The sequence below is a fragment of the Hyaena hyaena genome, unplaced genomic scaffold, assembly GCF_003009895.1.
Source record: "Hyaena hyaena isolate Hyena2069 unplaced genomic scaffold, ASM300989v1 scaffold_431, whole genome shotgun sequence".
Classification (NCBI taxonomy): domain Eukaryota; kingdom Metazoa; phylum Chordata; class Mammalia; order Carnivora; family Hyaenidae; genus Hyaena; species Hyaena hyaena.
In genome coordinates, this window is record NW_024081055.1 from 1,026,718 (window position 1) to 1,048,743 (window position 22,026).

General features: G+C 42.5%; 1 protein-coding gene across 1 annotated transcript in view; it reads left to right on the forward strand.

The window, feature by feature from the left end:
• Nucleotides 1-7,861: 7,861 nt before the first annotated feature.
• The window catches only part of CCDC112 (coiled-coil domain containing 112), a 32,069-nt gene continuing 17,904 nt past the window's right edge, over nucleotides 7,862-22,026 (forward strand). The window contains exons 1-2 of the mRNA XM_039252593.1: nucleotides 7,862-8,082; nucleotides 18,542-18,663. Coding sequence (XP_039108524.1) covers nucleotides 7,966-8,082; nucleotides 18,542-18,663 — 239 coding nt within the window. The 5' untranslated portion in view covers nucleotides 7,862-7,965. The remainder of the gene's footprint in view (nucleotides 8,083-18,541; nucleotides 18,664-22,026) is intronic.

Here is a 22,026-nt window from a genome sequence, read left to right on the forward strand (position 1 = left end):
ACAAAGTGGTTTTAAAAGTAGATGATTATTGGGCGCCTGGGTGGCTCAGTTGGTTGAGTGCCTGACTTTAGCTCAGGTCATGATCTCACAGTTTGCGTGTTTGAGCCCCAAGTCGGGCTCTGTGCTGACAGCTCAGAGCCTGGAGCCTGCTTCAGATTCTGTGCCTCCCTCTCTCTGTTCCTCCCCCACTTGCACTCTGTCTCTCTCTCTCTCTCAAAAATAAATAAAGATTTTTTTAAAAATAAAATAAAAAATAGACGATTATTTTTCTCACATAAAAAGAAGTGCAGAGGGAGCTGGTATACCTGCTTAAATTAATACATGATAGTTATTAAAAATCTCCAACAGAGGCGCCTGGGTGGCTCAGTCAGTTAAGCATCCGACTTTGGCTCAGGTCCTCATCTCACCGCTCATAGGTTCAAGCCCCATGTCAGGCTCTGTGCTGACAGTCCGGAGCCTGGAGCCTGTTTCGGATTCTGTGTTTCCCTCTCTCTCTGCCCCTCCCCAACTCACACTCTATCTCTCTCTCAAAAATGAATACATGTTAAAAAAAATTGTTTTAATCTCCAACATTACAGAAGTCCCAAACATGACTTGATCTTTTCTTTTTTATTTTCTTGAAGTACAATTTTTTAACTTGTACACTTACATATAGGGGTATGCTTTCTGTTGAAAGTTCTCAAGAAAGAGTAACTACTTAATCGAAAAGTTATTTCATCCCTAGGAGCTAGAAGTTTCTGAAAACTTTCCCAGAAATCCAAGGAAATACAAAGATGACATATGAGTTTAATTTTCTATCGACCTGCAAAAGAATGACCCACAATAACTTTTTCTGAAATTCATTTTTTCTGAAATGATGGATTTATGTTCATCCCATGGGCTGAAATTCTCAGGGAAAAGTGTTCTTTAGAGACTAAGTGGTGTAGTCATAAAACTACCAAATGGAGATTTTTCATTTCCCTGAGGCTGATGTGAAGGTTGCCAGCCTAGGACAGACTGCAAAAGAATAAAAAACACCCATTCAAACACAACTGATTCTCTTCTGTTTTTTTTTTTAATGTTTTATTTATTTCTGAGAGAGAGAGAGAGAGAGACAGCGTGAGCAGGGGAGGGTCAGAGAGAGAGGGAGACACAGAATCTGAAGCAGGTTCCAGGCTCTGAGCTAGCTGTCAGCACAGAGCCCAACACTGGGCTCAAACCCACAAACCGTGTGATCATGACCTGAGCCGAAGTCGGACCCTTAACCGACTGAGCCACCCAGGCGCCCCACTGATTCTCTTCTTTATTTTCCACTGGCCTCTAGAAAAAACTAGTTTGCAAAGGAAGAAAAATGCACTTGGAGGTTACTGTGGTTTAGGGAAGTAAGTATTATTAAGTCAGATCCAGGCTCCATGGTTGGCTCTGTCATATTCTAGCCATATCATCTTTAAAAGTTTGTTAGGAGAACCTGAGTGGCTCAGTTGGTTAAGCATCTGACTTTTGATTTCTGCTTAGGTCATGATCTCACAGTTTGTGAGTCTGAGCCCTGCATCAGGCTCTGCACTGACAGTGTGGAGCCTGCTTAGGATTCTCTCCCTGCCTCTCTCTCTCTCTGCCCCTCCCCACTTGTGCTCTCTCTCACTCTCAAAATAAATAAATAATTAATTAAAATGTTTTTTTTTAAGTTTATTCATTTATTATTTATGAGAGAGACAGAGCACAAGCCAGGGAAAGTCAGAAAGAAAGGGAGACACAGAATCAGAAGCAGGCTCCAGGCTCTGAGCTGTCAGCACAGAGCCCGATGCAGGGCTTGAACTCAGAAACCGTGAGATCATGACCTGAGCCAAGGTCGGACACTTAACTGGCTGAACCACCCACTCCAACTTAATTAATGCATTTAAGCCAATGGGTAGTTATGAGGTTAATGAGAGTATTTGGTACACAATAGGTAATCAAATGTGAGGATTATTATTTTTTAATACATATTCACACTTTTCTCTTTTATCCAGACTTGCCCTCACTCTGCCTTAACAGCCATATCTTAATTGGATACCTCAGCATCTCCATCCCTGAGCCATTTTGAGGATTATTCTTTGAGCCTCCTTAGGACGTCTAGGTAGAGATAGTCCAGTTGTCCACAGCAATAACTACTAAAGCATCTTTTTAGGCTTTGGTCCCTTCCTTCACTTGGCTTCCTGGGACCACCTCCCACAAAAGCTCCCTCCCTCTCTGCCCACTACCTTGACTCATGATCTGATTTCAGGGAAACTCAAACTTGCAGCCTTCTTCCTTCTTCCCAGTTGTAATATAAGCATGAGAATTAGAAGGGAAGCTCTAACATGATCTTTGTTTACAGATAATATAATAGCATAAATGGAAGCCCTAAAAGAATCACTCTAAAAATAAGACTGAAATTAAGAGAATTGATTCAATGAGCAATATAAAAATCTAACAAAAATCTATTATCTTCATATAATCAAAGAAGAACTAGTGAGATCATATAAAGGAAAACAAAAGCACACTTATAGCTGCAATAAAAAACTTAGGAATAGAGGTGCCTGGGTGGCTCAGTGGGTTAAGGATTCGACTTTGGCTCAGGTCATGATCTCCCAGTTTGTGAATTTGAGCCTCACATCAGCTGAGCTGTCAGCAAGGAGCCTGGAGCCTGCTTTGCCCTCTCATCCCTCCCCTGCTTGCATTCTGTCTCTCAAAACTAAATAAATGTTAAAAAAAAAAAAAAACAAAAAACCTTAGGAATACATTTAAAAGAAAATTGTTACTCTTCAAAGATACAAAAGTAGGGGCCCCTGGGTAGCTTGGTTGAGCATCTGACTTTTGGTTTCGGCTCTGGTCATGATCTCACAGTTCATGAGTTTGAGCCCCACATGGGGCTCTGCACTGATAGGGTGGGGCCTTCTTGGGATTCTCTCTCCTCTCTCTCTCTCTTTCTCCCTTCCTGTACTCTCTCTCTCTCAAAATAAACAAACTTAAAAAAATATGAAGATTTCTGTGATGTGATACCAAATGTGTTCCAGGAGATATTGTTAGGTGAAGAATGTAATATGTAGAGGATTATATACAGTATGTGTTATGAGTTGAATTGTATCTTTCCAAGAGATGCTGAATTCCTAATACCCAGTACCCATGAACTTTGTTGGAAATAGGATCTTTGCAGCTGTAGTCAAGTTAAGGTTACACTGGATTAGGATGGGCCCTGATCCAATGACTGGTGCCCTTATAAGAAGAGGGAAATTTGGACACAGAAGGACATCATGCCAGGAGAAGCCCAGGCAAAAATGGAGGCAGGCACTGGAGTAACGTTTCCCCAAGCCAGAGAGCACAGCAGGTTGCTGGTAACCGTCAGTCAGAAGTTAGAGAGCACCATTGGACAGATATCCCCTCTGAGCCCCAAGAAGCAGCTTCCACCTTCTTGAACTGTCAGAGAATAAGTTGCTATTGTTATAAAACCACTTTGTGATACTTTGTCACAGCAGCTCTAAGACAATACAATAGGCTACATGTTTTTGTAAGAAAAAGAAAAAATATATATACAAAATTATACATATGCCTGCATACATAACATATATAACACAAATAACATATATAACATATATATATAATATATAACATATATTTAAAATTTTTTTAAAATTAATTTCTGAAAGAGAGAGACCGCGTGAGCAGGGAAGGGTCAGAGAGAAAGGGAGACACAGAATTTGAAGCAGGCTCCAGGCTCTGAGCTAGCTGGCAGCACAGAGCCTGATCCGGGGCTCGAACCCATGAACCATGAGATCATGACCTAAGCCGAAGTCGGATGCTTAACAGACTGAGCCACCCAGGCGCCCCATATATAACATATATGTTATGTGTAATATATGTAGGCATATGTATGAGTGTGCATGTTTGTGTGTGTGTGTGTGTATACACTCATTTTTGCAGAAAGAAATGTAAAAACCAAGCCAGAAATTAATAAAAATGTTTACACGTAGAGGATCATTTGAACTGGCATAGGGAGAATGTGTTAGCAAGACTTCTTTAAATAGACCTTGTCGGACCGTTTTGGCTTTACATATGTTACATATGTTTTACATCTTTTAAAAAAAGTAAACCAGGAAGAAAATATAAAAGAGGAAACACTGAAACTGAACACAAATACAATCAAAAGAAGCCAGCTATAAACAAATTGATGCCATGACCATAGAGAGAAAAGAGATTTCAGAAAACTGTCAGACATAATAAAAACTCTGATGGGAGGTGGGGGTGGGGGATGCCTGGGTGGCTCAGTCTGTTAAGTGTCCGACTTCAGCTCAGGTCATGATCTCACGGTTCATGGGTTTGAGCCCCGCGTCCGGCTCTTGCTGACAGCTCAGAGCCTGGAGCCTGCTTTGGATTCTGTGTCTCCCTCTCTCTCTGCTTCCCATTCGTGCTGTCTCTTTCTCTCTCAAAAAATAAATAAACATTAAAAAAAAATCCACTCTGATGGGATAGCCAGTGCAGGACATAATCTAAGGACAAAAAGAACTGCAAAAATTTCACTCAGTAGGTTGACTGTTAGTGGAAATACTGGAACTGTGATTTGAGAGTATGCAATTGTTACAAGAAAAAGCAATTATTAAGTAATATATTCATGGCCTAAGGAACCAAGATTTTCAGTATAAGAGAAGAGAAAGGCAAATCCAAAAGAGGTTAAGGAAAGACAAACCTCTGGTGTTAAATTAGAATTGGTGCAAAGTGCAAGATAATGAAACCATGAAATAACAATACATTCTGTAGCTCTGATCGCTGAAAGGGGCCTGGAAATGAGGACCCAGGCAGCTGTCTAATCTCACTGAAAAGACCTGGTCTGGTTTTCTATTTATGAGATTCTCAATCATTTCTTGGAGTTTTCCATCCTAATAAATCCCTGAAAGCCTTAAACACAGCAGGCATCTGAATTGTTGCACATATATTCTCTTAGAATATCCATGCCTGTGTTGCCGCTTGCAGAGACCACTGCATTGAAGTTGTTGATTGACTGATTTCCCCTGAGGCTGCCAGATTTTTCTAGACTAACAGCAACAGGATCCTGCTCAGGCGGTGCTATAGCAACAGACCTCATTTTGGTCAAAATGTAAGTATATAAATGATACATAATTTATATACTTAACAGGGAAAGGAGAGGGAGTAGTTTTCTCTCCCCACATCTACCAACCACCTTGTGCTAAAATACACCCCAGGAAGGAAGAGTCCATACCCCCAGGGTACCTGGGTGGCTCAGTTGGTTAAGGGCCCAGGGCCCAACTTTGGCTCAGGTCATGATCTCACAATTTGCAAGTTTGAGCCCTGCATTGGGCTCTCTGCTGGCAGTTCAGAGCCTGGAGCCTGCTTGGGATTCTGTGTCTCCCTCTCTCTCTCTTCCTTTCCTCCACTCACACTCTGTCTCTCTTTCTCTCTCAAAAATAAATAAACATTGAAAAATATTTTTTTCAGAGGGTGCCTGGGTGGCTCAGTCAGTTAAGCGTCTAACTTTGGCTCAGGTCATGATCTCACAGTTCGTGGGTTCGAACCCCGCATCGGGCTCTGTGCTGACAGCTCAGAGCCTGGAGCCTTTTTCAGATTCTGTGTCACCCCCTCTCTCTGACCCTCCCCTGTTCACGCTGCCTCTTTCTCTCTCTCTCTCTCTTTCAGAAATAAATAATAAAAAATATTTTTTTAATTTAAAAAAATTTTATTTAATAAAAGAAGGAAGAGTCCACAACCCTATCAAAGACCAACCTTTCCACTTGTGTCCTGGGCTCCAGGGCACAAACACTCTCTCTGAGTCCTCATGCTGGGAACGCAGCACATGGAAGATCATGCATCTCTGGTCACACATTTTCCAGCCAGCACCTCATTTCTCTGATCACCTGCATCACACAATCTACAAAATACCTGTCATTTCTCTTCTTCGCCTTCAGTATCTCCTCATCCCTCTCAGCGAGGCTTTGGTCCTCGCGATCCCACAGGCAGTGTTCGTGTCCAGTGGCCATGGCCTCCCCATTGCCAAATCCAACGCTCATTCCCTGTTTTCATCTCACTCAGCTTCCAGAGAGCACACCACACAGATGATCATTCGCTCCTCCTCAAAACACGTTTTTCTTCCGTAGGCTTCTGGTTTTCCTTTCTTCTCTCCAACCTCTCCTGAGTCTCCCTCCTCCTCCCCCTGTCCATGGTCACCTATGTTGGAGGGCCCTAAGACTCAGTTCTCAGACTTCAATTTATCAGCTCCCTGTGTGAGCTCATTCAGAGCTATTTAAAATATTTTCTACAAGCAGTTGAAGGCCAAAGTCACATCTTTAGCTCCATCTCTTTCCGGGGGTCAAAAAGCATTTATCCAGCTGCCCATTTAACTTCACTACCAGGAGGGTTTCTGGAGTCAGGATGACCAGGTTTGTATCCTTATCTGTGAAATGGGATACTACTACTCAACTGGGTTACTTAGAACAGTGTGGGCATAAAATAAGTACTCTAAAAACTCCCTATTTGTTTACTTGTTTAAATTGCCTACTAAAAGTCAAAAGGAACCTTGTGTGAGTGTGTGCATATCTAATCTATAATGTCTACGTCTACAATGAATTCCAAAGGCCTAGAACAGTGCCTGGCATCTAGAAGGAGCTGGATATTGATTGAATGAGTGAAGGGATGAATGAATGAATCCATTTCTTTAAAAAGGTGGTGCGTGCCTCTAAGCTTTGGGGGAATCACCTATGGTCTTTTCCTGCCTCCCTGATACAGTAATCAATAAGAAATCTCTTTTCTTATTGACCAAACGTGGCATATCTGACAGTGTGGGGAATGCCCTGATTCGTTTCTCTGAAAGTGTGAAAGACAGTTTACTGTTCAAGCCCAGAAATAAATTCTTTTTCATTTAGACTGTTTTACCAGCACCTTGTAGAAACCTAAAAGGAAATTCTATTATGTAAAATATCTCTATACATCTATAGGTAGAACTATATATATGACACGAATCAATTTGACAGTAAAAGATGGGTCCGGGATCGGAAGTCAATGAGGGGATTAGCAAGATTCTGCTAAACAAGGGTAGACAAGCGCTCGGAAAAGTTTACAGAAACCCACCACGGCATAGTGAGGCTCTGGCCTGTAGCCCCGCCCCGCGCTCAGGCCCCGCCCCCTCCCTCCCCCGCCCTCCCCCGCCCTTGCCTATAATCCTGCCGCGCCCTGCCCGCACCCAGGTTCCTCCCAGCCAGCACTCCGGCCCTGGTCAGCCCGCATTCCGGCCCCGCCCAACATCCCGCCCAGTCCCCACCTCCGCCCTGCCCCACACTGCTGCTAGAGGATTCTCGGTCCTGCGCTCTGGCCCCGCCCCACACTTTGGCCCCGCCCCTCTGTGACACACCGGGCTCACAGGCCCTGCCCCACATCTCGACACCGCCTGCGCTCCCGTCTCGCCCTGAACCCCAGACCCACCCCGTGCTCCAGCCCCGCCTAGCTCGGCCTTTCCTTGCATCCCCGCACAGCCCCGCCCTGCGCTTCGGCCCCGCTCCAAGTCTCAGCCCTGCCCAGCCCTTGGCCCCGCCCGGCGCTCCCTTTGCCCCACCCTGCTCCCCTGCCCCGCCGGCACCTCAGCCCCGCCCCATACTCCGGCCCCGCCTTGCCCTCGGTCCCTCCCGGCCCTCAGTACCCACCCCCTGCCCACCACGTGCTCCGGCCCCGCCCTGCCCTCGGTCCCGCCCCGTGCTCTGGCCACGCCCTGCACCCCAGCCCTGCCCTTGGCCCTGCCCCGTGCTTCGGCCCCGCCCCGGGCTCTGGCCACGCCCCGCACTTCGGCCCCTCCCTGCATCCCGGCCCCGCCCCACATCTCGGCCCCTCCCTGCGCTCGTGCTCGGTCTTGCTCTGCTTCCCCAGAGCTCCGCCGCACGGGCAACGGTCTGCAGGACAAGGAGCTCCCGTGGCCCGAACCTTCTGGCCCGGGTGGCCGCTGCGGCCCGAGCAGCTTGGCGAGGAAAGATGGCCGCCCTGACGACGGTCGTGGTGGCAGCGGCGGCCACCGCGGTAGCCGGGGCTGTGGCGGGGGCGGGCGCGGCCACCGGGAGCGGCGTGGGAGCCTCGCCGGTGCCGCAACAGGTAAATCGAGGAGGGCCGGGAGGCTCTCTGGCGGCGAGCGTGGGCCCGAGGGTAGGTGGGTGCCGGGGGCGGGACGGCGTCCCGGGCCCTCGCTGAACAGGTGTCCTCGGCAGCGCGGTCCCCGAGGAAGGAGGCGCGGCGCTAGCCTCCCTTTGCTCGCGGCCTGGCCCTCGCCGGGCGTTGCGCTTTGTTGGCTTGTGCTTTTATCTGCTTTTACAGAGCCACCTCCATGTGGTTTCGGAGTCGAGGGAAGATCTGGGTGGGAACCCTGGCTCTGCCGCTTCTTAGCCCTGTGATGGGAACATATTTTCTCCGCGACTCAGTGCCTTCTCGAAAAACTGGATCTGATCATTGCATCTTACCGAGCAGTGGTCCTATGTGTGGGAAGGCCGTGGCACAGTGCTTGGTTGGAGGGAGATTTGGTGCCAGTAATTCGCGGCTGCTTTGTTATCGTACCTGCGCCGGGAATACAAGGAGGAATAAATATGGAGTGGTCCGAGGCAGATGTGTTTCCAGAGATCTACATATAACGACCCCTTTCTCTGCAGTGAGGACCGGAGGGCCCTCAGGAATTGTTGGATCCAGTTGCCTAAGCCAAAGCCCTTGACTGTGCTCATTCTGTCACAGCCCACGCCCAAAGCATGGGCAATTCCTCCATGTTCTAGCTGCAGCAGAAATACAGAATCCCTCTCTTAACACCTCCAGTGCCCACTGCCCTTGTCCCCACCATCATGTCTCCCTGGCTGAAATACTTTACTAATTGGTTTCTGTTCTAACAGCCTTACCTTCCTAAGGTGTTTTCGACAGCCAGGGCGCTTCAGTCCCATAATGACACTCTTCTGCTCACAACCCTCATAGTAAAAGCCAAGGTCCTTACCGTGGTCTCCAGGGCCCATGAGCTACCCCCACCATCTCCCTGTTAACCTCTTCTCCCATCCCCTGCTCTGAGTTGGCTGCAGCCATCCTGGCTTCCTGGTTGTCCCTCAGACATGCCTAGCAGTCTCCTACTTTATAAGCTTATAATTGCTATTCCCTCGGTTTGGAATGCTGTTCCCTGTCTGTTCTATGGCTGTGTTCCCTCCAGATAGCTTTGTTCAAATGCCATCAGCTCAGTGATTCTTTTCATGACCTCCCCAAACTGAATTCCCTTATTTAGCATGCCCTGTTCCCTTTTCTGGTTTTATTTCGCTCTATAGTACCTATTACCATAAGCTATGTTACATATTTTCATTTTTCTCCACACGTCCACCCCGACCATGAGAAAGATAAGCTGTATGAGGGCAGGAACTTTGGGAAGTTGTATTCGCTATTGTGTTCCCAGCTCCACTGTTGTGTGTAGTCCTGGAGCATAGTAGGACTCCCTAAATATTTGAGGATCAGTTCACAAACTGAGGGAAGGCTGTTGCGAGCTGAGGATATTTTCCACCTTTTTCTTTAAGGAAATATAGTGATTTTCTGTCCTTACTTGTATAAGCTCAGGACATTCCACCTCAGGCAAATGTTTTCACACAGCAGTTCTCTTTATTATTCTAACTCAAAGTGACTGGAGAGATGTCGGGGGGGGGGGGGGGGGGGGGGGATTGTAAAATGTGTAAAAATACCTAACACAGAAAATATTTATTAAATAACCCTTAAAAATTTGTTTCATGTGCATTCCTAGTAGTTTAGCCATCTTGCTGGCTGTCTGCATGAAATCTTTCTGGTTTACTCGAGTTCAAAGTGATTGGGTCTCTAAACTCTTATAGCCATGTTTTGTCTCCTGATTTGCATTTTTCACAAGTTGCCTAATACTGTTCATTGCTGAACCTTTGTATCACGCTACCACGATGCTCCCCAGAGGTTTGCCTTTCCAGGGGTTGGATCAAAATCACCTGCGGAGCTGTTGCAAATGTTTTATCTGTTACCAAATTTAGCAAAGTCTGGAGACATTTTTGGTTGTCATGACTGGGGTGGGCGGTGGGTTGTGTGTACCACTAGTAGAGAGAAGCCAAAGGACAGCCTCTGCCCCACACAAGGAAAAATGATCTAGTCCAAAATGTCAGAGTGTTGAGATTGATACACCTGCTTTATATGCTCTCATCACTTGAGGGAAGGCAGAGCTTCCTAGCTGATGATAACAGTACTGATAGAGTAGAGTTCAAGGGTGTTTGGATTTTTTTTTTCGTTTTTATTTATTATTAAGAGACAGAGAGAGACAGAGCATGAGCATGGGAGGCACAAAGAGAGAGCGAGACACAGGATATGAAGCCGGCTCCAGGCTCTGAGCTGTCAGCACATTTCGTGGCCTCGAACTCACAAACCATGAGATCATGACCGGAGTTGGATGCTTAACCAACTGAGCCACCCAGGTGCCTCAGGACTTTAAAAAAGAAATTACAGTCACTGCTGTACCAAAGTGTGAGGTTTTTGAGGGTTTTAATTATGTGCTATCCATCTTTGTACTTCCCTTAATACACCACACACGTACTTAGACACACAAATTCTGAGCCTAACCCTGAACTTGAATATTTGTCATATGATTAAGTGAATGAATATTCCTACTGACTCTAACAATGAAACCAACTAATGCTTTTTTAAAGAGAGATAATTTTCCTAATGACAACCTCATGATGTAAGCAGGGTTCACTAAAATATCTAGAATTCCTCTATTGGTATGTTAGGGCTGCCATGGCAAAATACCACGGACTGGGTGGTTTAAACAACAAAATTAATTTCCTCACAATTCTGGAGGCCAGAAGTCCAAGATTAAGGTGCCGCCAGTATTGGTTTCTGGTGTGAGCTCTTTTCTTGGCTTGTAGACAACTGCCTTCTCATGTGTCCTTACATGGCCTTTCCTCTATGCACATGCAGAGAAAGAGAGATCCCCAGTGTCCCTTCCTCTTTCTTTTTTAAAATATTTTTTAATGTTTATTTATTTTTGAGAGACAGAGCATGAGCGGGGGAGGGGCAGAGAGAGTGGGAGACATAGAATCCGAAGCCTGCTTCAGGCTCTGAGCTGTCAGCACAGAGCCCGACAAGGGGATCAAACTCAGAACTGAGAGATCATGACCTGAGACACAGTCAGTAGCTCAACCAACTGAGCCACCCAGGTGCCCTCCTCTTCCTCTCCTTATAAGGACACTAGTCCCTGTGGAATAGGACCCCACCTGTCTGATCTCATTTAACTTTAATTACCTCCTCAAAGGCCTTATCTCCAAATATGGTCACAAAGGGGGTTAGGGTTTCACTATACGAATTTGGGATGGATGTAAATCAGTCCATAACAGTTCCCATAACAGTTCCTTTACATTATTTTGGGAGAAATCCTCTTTGAAGCTTTAGAAGCAGTTTGTATTGTATTTTATTCTACAACCTCTTTAGGGTGTGGAACCTGAGACACTTCTTACCTGTGGCAAAAAGTAATAATGTAACCTCTCTATCCTTTCTCATATTTGCCTATTATTTGTTAATAATCCTTACCATTATCTTTCAAGACTGAAGACCACAAATCTCTCTACCCTCCTCTTAAAGGCAGTCTCCCTCTTAATCATTTTAACAGTCAGATTATGAGTTTTTAAGGGTATCTGTAACAGCATCATGCTAGTGTATATCCCTACTCTGGTACCTGTATACCAGATATACAGATATACATGCTAGTGTATATCCCTGGTACTCTGTACCAGGATAGGGCTGTGTTTTCTGTTGTATTTTGTTTCTTAAATGACTCCCCTCCAATGGCCTAGATATTATGGCCTTTGGCTGCTTGGAGTAGTCCTTCTATAATAACTACATTCCTTCTCTGACTTTAAATGATTACTCACAAGGGATTTCCTCTAGAAAATCACACACATGATGGGCACCCAGGTGGCTCAGTCAGTTGAACTTCTGACTCCTGGGACCTCAGCGCAGGTCATGAACTCACTGTTGTGGAATCGAGCCCCCCCCACACTCTACTGGGCTCTGTGCTGACAGCACAGAGCCTGCTTGGGATTCTTTCTCTCGCTCTCTTTCTGCCCCTCCCCTGTTGGCATTTGCACACTCTCTCTCAAAATAAATCAATAAACTTTAAAAAAAATCTTTAAAAGGGGCGCTCGAGCGGCTCAGTTGGTTAAGTGTCTGACTGCAGCTCAGGTCATGATCTTGTGGTTCGTGAGTTTGAGCCCCACATTGGGCTCTGCGCTGTTTGCTCACAGCCTGGGCCCTGCTTTGGATTCTGTGTCTCCCTCTCTCTCTGCCTCTCCCCTCGTGCACACTCTCTCTTTCTCTCTCAAAAATGAACAAACATTTAAAAAAATCTTTAAAAAAAGAAAGAAAAGAAAATCACACTCATGCTTAGGGTTATCTCTGTGTTCAGGTGTGGTTGGCTGAACCAAGGATATTCACATTCTAATCCCCAGTCCTTGTGACTATGTGACCTTACATGGTAAAAGGGACTTTGCAGATGTGATTGAATTAAGTCTTAAAGTTGGGAGATTATCCTGGATTACCTGGTTGAACCTAACATAGTCACAAGGGTCCTTATAAGAGGATTGCAGAAGGATCAGAGCCAGTAGTAGGAGATGTGACAATGGAAGCAAGAGGAAGAAGTGATGTGAGGAAGGGAGATGAGCAAAAGCTGAAGGTAGCTTCTAAGAACCTACAAAAAGTATGGAAGTAGATTTTCTTCTGAAGCCTTCCAGAAGGAACACAAACTTATCAACACCTTCATTATACACTTGGCCTCCAGAACTGTAAGAGAATATGTTTGTGTTGTTTAAGCCAGTAAGGTTGTGTTAAAGTAATTTGTGGTACGTTGTTACAGCAGCAGTAGGAAACTAATACACCAGGGAAGGGGTGAGAAGGCCCTAAGCTTTCATCTTTGGCCAACCTTGAAGCTCTGGGCAGGTGATGAGTGAAGACTAAGGTTGACTTGTAAACTCTCTGCCTAAGTGTTAATGCTATGTCTTGCTATGCACACAGACCCTCTCAGCAAAGGCAGGGAGACATAGTGGTTCATGGCATCTAGGAAAACTTCTGACCAGTCAACCAGTAGGTGACAGCTGAGCTAACGGAGCAGAGATTTCAGTGCCGCACAGAGTACAGACTTCACAGAATTAGTTCAGGAAGGTGACTAAACAAAGAGCAACAACAACAAATGTTGGAGATGGAAGAAAGTCTCATATTCAGAGTTACCAAATCATATATTTTTTAAATATCAAGGTTTTTTTTTTTTTTACTGTTTATTTACTTTGAGAGAGAGAGAGAAATGTGAGTGGGGGAGGGGCAGAGAGAGAGAGGGGGAGAGAGAATGCCAAGCAGGATCAATGTTTGGCAAGGAACCCATGGCAGGACTCGATCTCATGACTGTGAGATCACTACCCAAGCCCATATCAAGAAGTGGATGCTCAAATGACTGAGCCACCCTGTTACTCCTAAATGTCAAGTTTTTAACCAAAAAAAAAAAAAAAAAATTATGAGACATGCAAAGGAAGACTAGATAAAATAATAGACAAAGACTTTTAAATAAACAGTTTTTAATTGTTCAAAAAACGAAAGCAAACCATGGCTATAGAGCTAAAAGAAAGTATGAGGATGATGTCTCACCAAATTAAAAACACCTATCAAGAGATTAAAACTGCTTTTTAAAAACCAATAGAAATTCTGGAGTTAAAAAATTTAAGAACTCAAATGAAAAGTTCACCAAAGGAGCTGAACATCAGATTTGAATTGGCAGAAGAAAGAGGGAACGTGAAGATTGGTCAATTCAGATTATTCAGACAGAGGAATGGAAGGGAAAAGGAAGAGAAGTGAAAGAACTTCAGAGCCCTATGAAACACTATGAAGGTTGTACATACTGAGAGTCTCAGAAGGAGAAGAGAGAAATGGGGAGAATATATGAAGAAATAATGGCTGGAAACTTCCCAAATTTGATGAAAAAGATTAATCTACATATTGTTAGAGCTCAATGAACTCCAAGTAGAGTAAATAATCAAATAATGAAAGAGATCACACCTGGACACATCATAATCAAACTGTTGAAAAACAAAGACGAAAAGAAAAAAATCTTGAAAGCACCAAAAAAAAAAAAAAGAGAGAGAGAGAAGCAACTGAACACATACATACAAAGAATCTTCAATAAGATCAATGCCTGGCTTCTCATCAGAAACGGATTCCAGAAGGCAGTGGCATGACACAAAGTGCTGGAAAAAAAGGACTGTCAACCAAGAATTCTATGTCCACCAAAATTATTCTCTAAAAATGGAGAAATTAAGACATTCCCAGGTAAACAAACTAACAAACTTCATCACCGGCATATATGCCTTCCAAGAGATATTAAAGGAAGTCTTTCAGACCAAAATAAAAAGATTACATAGAAATTCAAATCTACATGAGGAAGAATATGAATAAAGAGTACTGGTAAAGTAAATGGAGAGGTAAATATAGAAGTCAGTGTAAACATTATTTTTTTTGTTTGTAACAAAGTTTTTTCAGAAAATACAGGAGAGAGCATTTTTCAACTCATTGTGTGAGACCATTATGATTACCCTGATACACAGTCAGACAAAGACATTATAAGAAAGAAAATAACATGGGGGCCCTGGGTGGCTCAGTCAGTTAAGCGTCTGACTTCGGCTCAGGTCATGATCTCACGGTTTGTGGTTTCAAGCCCTGCATTGGCCTATGTGCTGACAGCCACTCAGAGCCTGGAGCCTGTTTCAGATTCTGTATCTCACTCTCTCTCTGACCCTCCTCTGCTCACGCTATCTCTCTCTCTCTCTCTCTCTCAGAAATAAATAAAATATTAAAATTTTTTTAAAAAGAAAGAAAATAACAGACTAGTATTTCTTAATACAGATGCAAATTCCCCAACAAAATATTACCAACCTAAATCTAACAACATATGAAAAGGATTTTACACCATGAACAAATGGGATTTGTTCCAGACATGCAAGGTTGTTTCAACATATGAAAATCAATCAATGTGACAGAACATATTAATAGAATAAAGGACAAACCACATGATCACTTCAGTAGATACAGAAAGAGCAATTGACAAGATCCAATAGTTTTTCATAATAAAAAATACTCTACGAACTAGCAATATAAGGGAACTCCTCATCTATAAAATGCTCACAGCTAACATAATACCTAATGACAAATGATTTAAACCTTTCCCCATAAGACCAGGAACAAGACAAGAAAGTACATTCTCACCACTAATTCACTAGAGATTCTAGCAAGGGCAATTAGGCAGGAAAAACAAATTGGAAAGGAAGAAGTGAAAACTATTGATATTTGCAGATCACGTGATTTTGTACATAAAAAAATTTTTAAGGATCCATGTTAAAACTACTAGAGCAAAGAAACAAATTCAGTAAGACTGAAGACTTAAAAAGCAGTCAACAAAAATCAGTTGTAATGCTATATGCTAGCAATGGGTAGTTCAAAATGCAGTTAACAAACCAATTCCATTTACAGTACTATCACAAGAATAAAGTACACAGGAATGAACTTAACAAAAGAAGTGCAAAACTTATACTCTGAAAACTTCAAAACATCATTGAAAGAAAGTATGGAAGAGCTATATCATTGGCCATTTTAGGGTCATGAATATGAAGACCTAATATTGTTAGGATGGCAGTACTTCCCAGATTGATTTACAGGGTCAGTGCAATTCCTGTGAAAATCTCTGTTGCCTTTTTATGCTTAAATCGATAACCTGATCCTAAAATTCATATGGGAAATGCAAGGGACTCAAAATAGCCAAAACAACCTTAAGGAACAAACTTGGAGGACCCCTACTTTAAATTTCAAAACTTATTATGAAGCTACAGTAGTCAACAGTGTGGTACTGGCATTAAAGAGAGACATACAGATCAGTAAGAGTTAAGAGGTAAACCCTATGTTCATTGGCAATTGATTTTCAACAAGGGTGTCAAGATCATTCAGTAAGGAAAGAAGATCTTTCAATAAGTGGTATTGGGGGGCGCCTGGGTGGCTTAGTCGGTTAAGCGTCCGACTTTCGCTTGGGTCATGATTTCGCGGTTCGTGGGTTCGAGCCCCATGTCGGGCTCTGTGCTGACTGCCAGCTCAGAGCCTGGAGCCTATTTCGGAGTCTGTATCTCCCTCTCTCTCTGACCCTCCCCTGCTCACGCTGTCTCTCTCTCTCCTCTCTCCTAGAAATAAATTAAAAAAAAAAAAGTGGTATTGGGAAAACTGGATACCCACATGCACCATATACAAAACTTAACTCAAAATAGATGGGGACCTAAATGTAAGAGATAAAACTATAAAACTTTTTAAAAAGATGTAGATGTGCATCTTCATGACCTTTGATTCTTTCTTCTCAATGATATTGAACACACAAGCAACCAAAGATAAAATAGGTAGTTTGGGCATTATCAAAATTGACAGCATTTGTGCTTTGAAGGATGTTATCAAGAAAATGGAAAGATGGCTTAGGGAAATGGGGAAAATATGTGTAAGTCTTTTATCTGATAAGGGAGTTATATCCAGAATATAAAGAATGCTTCCAACTCACCAATAAAAAGACAATCCAATTTTTAAAATGAGAAAGTAAAACACAGAGTTACCATATAGTCCAGAAATTCCCCTGCAAGGTGTATGCCCAGGAGAATTGAAAACATATTCATACTAAAACTTGTACACAAATGTTCATAGTAGCATTATTCGTGTTGGCCAAATAGTGGAAATAACCTACTGTCCATCAACTGATGAGTAGATAAAATATGGTAGATCCATATGATAGAATATTATTCAGCCATAGAAAGGAATACACTACAGATTTGTGGTACAACGTGGGTAAATATTGAAAAGATGCTGAGTGAAAGAAGCCAGACACAAAAGGTTACACACCATACGATCCTATTTATATTGTCCAGAACAGGCAAATCCCTGGAGTCAAAAATAGATTGAATGCTGGCCAGGGACTTGTGGGGAAGATGGATGGGCAGCGACTGCTAAGGGCCTGGGGGTTTTTTTTGGTATGATATAAATTTTCTGCAATTCGATAGTAGTGATGTTTGCACACATTTGTGAATATACTAAAACCCCTGAATTGTACACTTTAGATGGGTACACTGTCTGGTGATGTGAATTATATCTCAATGAAAAAATATTTCCTAAATTCTTTACTTTTTTTTTTGTTCGTTTGCTCCTAGAAAGTCTATGTAAAGGCTTGTTTCCTTTCTCTCTCATCTCCACATCAATCTGTCAGCAATTTCTCTTGTTTGCTATAGACCCAAAATGTATTGAGTCTTCTTATTTCTTTTTATATCCACCACCTCAGTGGTCCTAGACACTGTGGTTCCTCCTCTATTGCCGCACAAGCTACCCACCTCGATTGCTCTGCTTCTGGTCTTACTTTACCTCCACCCCCACCTCCCACCAATTTATTTTCCAAAAATGGCCAGAAAGAGTTTCTTAAAAAATTAAATTAAATATCATGATATTCTCCTGCTCAAAACCCTCCAGTAATATCCAGACCCCTCCCCCCAGTCACTTAAAATTCCAGTGTGATATGCCACATTCCTGCCTGTCTAACCTTTGTCTCCTACCAAGCTCTCCATCCTTTCTGATATCACATCACCATTGCCCTTTCTCTGCTTGAACCAGCCAAGGCCTTTGCTTGCCCTGGGGCGATTGCACATTCTGGGCCTCTCCCTGGGACCCCCTTCCCTATTGGTCGGCTCCAATCTTCAACGTCATTCCCTCAAATAGAACTTCTGTGGTCATTCTAATTCTAACTGAACAAACAATCATTTGACCCATTATCTCTATCTCAGTACTTTTTATTTCCTTAGTAACCCTTACTGCAATTGGTGACTTTTTTGTTTGTTTTTATTGCTTGTTTATGCTTTTTGTTTTAAATCTGTTCTCCTCACTAGACTTTAAGGCCCGGACCATATTAATGTGGGTCATCATTGTTTCCCTGGTGTCTAGCGCACCACATGTCATGTCTCGTAAGTAAGTGGTCAGTACATGTTGCTAAATGGCTGAATGGAAGAATTAGATCTTTATGTAGGAACTCCTGGAGACATAACATTTCCTACTCAGTAATTTAGCATTTTAAGGTAAGATATTCCTTCTTCCACAAAATATATTTCTTTTTTTTTTTTTTTAATATTTTTTATTTATTTCTAGGAGAGAGAGAGAGAGAGACAGCGTGAGCAGGGGAGGGTCAGAGAGAGAGGGAGTCACAGACTGAAATAGGCTCCAGGCTCTGAGCTGGCAGTCAGCACAGAGCCCGATGCGGGGCTCAAACCCACGAACCGCGAGATCATGACCTAAGCGAAATTCGGACACTTATCCGACTAAGCCACCCAAGCGCCCCAACACAAAATATATTTCTAAAAATTAAATAAGCTTGGCCCCCAAGTTATCCCTAGAGAAATTGACATTATATCTCTGAAAGAAATTCTGCCTTCATCTGTTACCACTTTTATTATTGATGGTAAATTTGTTTTTGTTCTCCATGTAGAGTGATAGCTGTCTTGGTACTTCAGGTGGGATTCGTCCTTTTCAGCTTCAAAACTGGAGGCAGAAAGTTAGTCGGACAAAAAAAGCGGAGTTCATACGCACAGCAGAAAAACTGAAAAATCAGTAAGTATAAGAATATTATCTTTAACATTACTAGCCATTTTATTGTGGACAGTATAAAGTTAATTCTGTCCCACCCAATCCCATCCCACATTAAATTACAAAATTCTAGGTACCAGCTTTTCAAAGATAAACAAGAAAAAGGCAGGTGTGAAGTATACAAATGGTTACAGACTATTTAATGTAAAGTTTAAGTAGAGCTATTTCAATTTCATTTACTATTCTGAATTAGTGTGTTTCAAGGGAAACAAAACATTTATTTTTTTAGATTGCATGTATCGGGGCACCTGGGTGGCTCAGTCGGTTAAGCATCTGACTTCGGCTCAGGTCATCATCTCGCAGTTAGTGGGTTCGAGTCGCGCTTCAGGCTCTGTGCTGACAACTTGGAGCCTGGAGCCTGCTTCAGATTCTGTGTCTCCCTCTCTCTCTGCCCCTTGCCACTCACACTCGGTCTCTCTCTCTCAAAAATAAACATTAAAAAAATTTTTAGATTGTATATGTCCATGCATTTTCATTTACCAAGGTAAGCACTTGTTAAATAATTTTGAGGGAGTCAATAATTTTAATGAAGAATCTATACCTTTTGAGTTGTTTTTCTTGAAATGGCCTTTTCATTGGTCTCCCTCCCTTGGTCTCCCCTTTCAGATCCATCCTGCGCATCATGACCAGGTTCATCAAGAAATTGCCATTTATTTTTAGTGGATGTGTAGTTTTTCTTTAAATAGCCAATGATATCTGTTGAATGCTCAACATTGTCAGCAGCACCATGATAGAATAAATATGGCGAAGAATGATCAAAAGAATTAGAACTCATAACCCCCAACCCTATCTTGCAGTTGAGAGCTTTATATAAACCCTGCTTTACATTTGTATAGTATCCATTGCTAAGGAATCAGGAGAAATGGAGCCTGTTGTACAGAATGGTCTCTGGACCAGAATTAGTGGTAGTTCTCTGTTTAGAAATTCTGCCAACAAAACAGTATACTGTTTGAATTTTGAAGCGTTAAACCATATGTGGCTTTGGGAGTTTGAATTCGCCCCGTGTTTATGTAGTACTTCTATTTTTAACACTCAGAATTTGAAAAAACACAATTTCATTTTATTTTTTATTTTTAAAATGCATGACTTTATTTTTTTTTAATTTATTTATTTGGTGGGGGGGACGCAAGGAGGATTTCAAGCAGGCTCCAAGCTACAGTGCAGATCCTAATGCGGAGCTTGATCTCATGAACTGTAAGATCATGACCTGAGCTGAAACCAAGAGTTAGATGCCTAACCGACTAAACCACCCAGGCGCCCCTAAAATGCGTGAGTTTATATAGAACTGGACCCTATCTAGGTTAGGGGTCTGACGTATGTTTCCTTCTAGATGTAGGATAATCCATCAAGTGGTTAACGACCATATCCATCACAAACCAGTATAGATAAATGCCAGTATAGATACTTTGTTTACGAGTATGTGTTGGTTTTATAGCTCTACTTAGGCTTTCTTCATTTTGTTATAAGGTTTTGAGAAAACTCACAGAGAGGATAATAGAAAAACCCATTGGTTGAGTGTCTCTAGCCAATAATTTTCATTGGATACAAAAAAACAAACACAGTTTATGATAATATAAATCTGTTTTGTTTTCAGCACAGGTTATACATTCCCATGGTTCACAAATGAACATCTATCAAAGGGTATACAGTAGAAAGTCTTTGTTTCACCCTGGACCCCAGCTGCCCACTTCTTCTTCCTTCAGACAGCCACTATTTATAGTTTCTTGTGTATCCTTCCACAGAATTTTTATATGCTTAGGAGGAAATAAAAATACATATTCAGATTTTTCCTTTTTTATATAAATGGTAGCATAGTGTACACACTAGTCTACATTTTGTTTTGCTTTTGTTTTTTTTTAACTTAAGAGTACATCTGAGATACCAAGGAATTGTTGACTTTTGTCAGACATGATAATGGCATTATAGTTAAGTCAGTATTCATAATCTCCAGAGAGGCACACTGAAGTAAGCTGGGGTGAAATTACATAATGCAGTGGATTTGCTTTAGAATGTTTAAGTGAAAAGAGAGAAGAGCAGGGAGGGAGAGAGAGAGAAAGAGATTAAACAGAAAAAGAGCTAGGTGAACCAAGAAAGGTAATATTGTCCAATCAGAGTGATGTGAGGAAATGTGAGGGGAGTCATTCCAGCCTCTCTACTTACGGGCATGTCTAACATTTTGCTCTAAAACCTTTGATGGAAGTGGATCTTGGAGCTTTTTCCCTACCAGCATACAGAACACAGTATAGTTTTAATGTATCCCCAGGCATCAGTGCACTGTAATTGATTTCACTTGCCCCCTAGCGATGGCCATTTAGGTTACATTCAGTCTTTTATCAAAACAAATCACAGTATCTGCGTGGGTCCACATCGTTTTGCATATGTGTGAGTATATCTTTAGGAAAAACTCCTAGAGGTAGAAATGCTGAGTCAAAGGCAGGTAGGTTTGCAAATGTAATGAACATTGCTAAATTGCCCTCCATAGGCAATTTGCAATTCCACCAGTACATGTGAGAGGACCTATTTCCCCGCAGTTTTAGCTTCAGAATATGTTACTTACACTCGTGATTTTGTGCCAATCTGATAGGTGTACGCTGTTACCGTGGTGTAGTTTACATTTGAATTTCTCCTATCATGAGTGAGGTGGAGCATCTTTTCATGTGTCTAGCTATTTGTCTCCAATAGTACATTTTGAATGTCTTTATAGGTGAATATTTCTAATCCAGAAATGGCAAAACATACCTTACAATCGTGGCGTATCCTGTTCCATGCAGACATTGCTATATGATTGTATAATTGCTCCTACCTGCATTCAGAGCCTAGGTGGGCTTCCCAGTACCAGACTCCAGTAACCACCCTCAATCCTTCAGAGTTCACGTGTAAACAGAAATCCATTTGACATCTCTCTTCTACCTGTTACTGCCTCTCCCAAACCCACATACAATGGTATGATTTATCAACCTTTGGGGCAGCCAGGCAGGGCCCAGGGCATTGTCATCTGTTTACCCCACTGCACCTTATAAATATTTAACTTTTTTTTTAATGGATGGCAAAGTGGAAAACATTGAGGCAGCTCTCCCTTAGATAGTTGCCCCTCGCGTTGTATGAAATTAAGTCACTGGCCAGAGGCCTTCTACCATTCATTCAATATGGGATTACTGAAGAAGAGTTTGTGTTATAATTTCTGGGAGAGAGAAAACAGATATTGAGAAAACAGATGTCCTTGTCCAACCAGAAAGTCTTCTTGCTAGTATTTGTTTTGTCTTAACCGCAGGGTTCAAACTAACACTAGAACTCCTTACTTACTGGTAGATGGGCTAAATCCAAGGA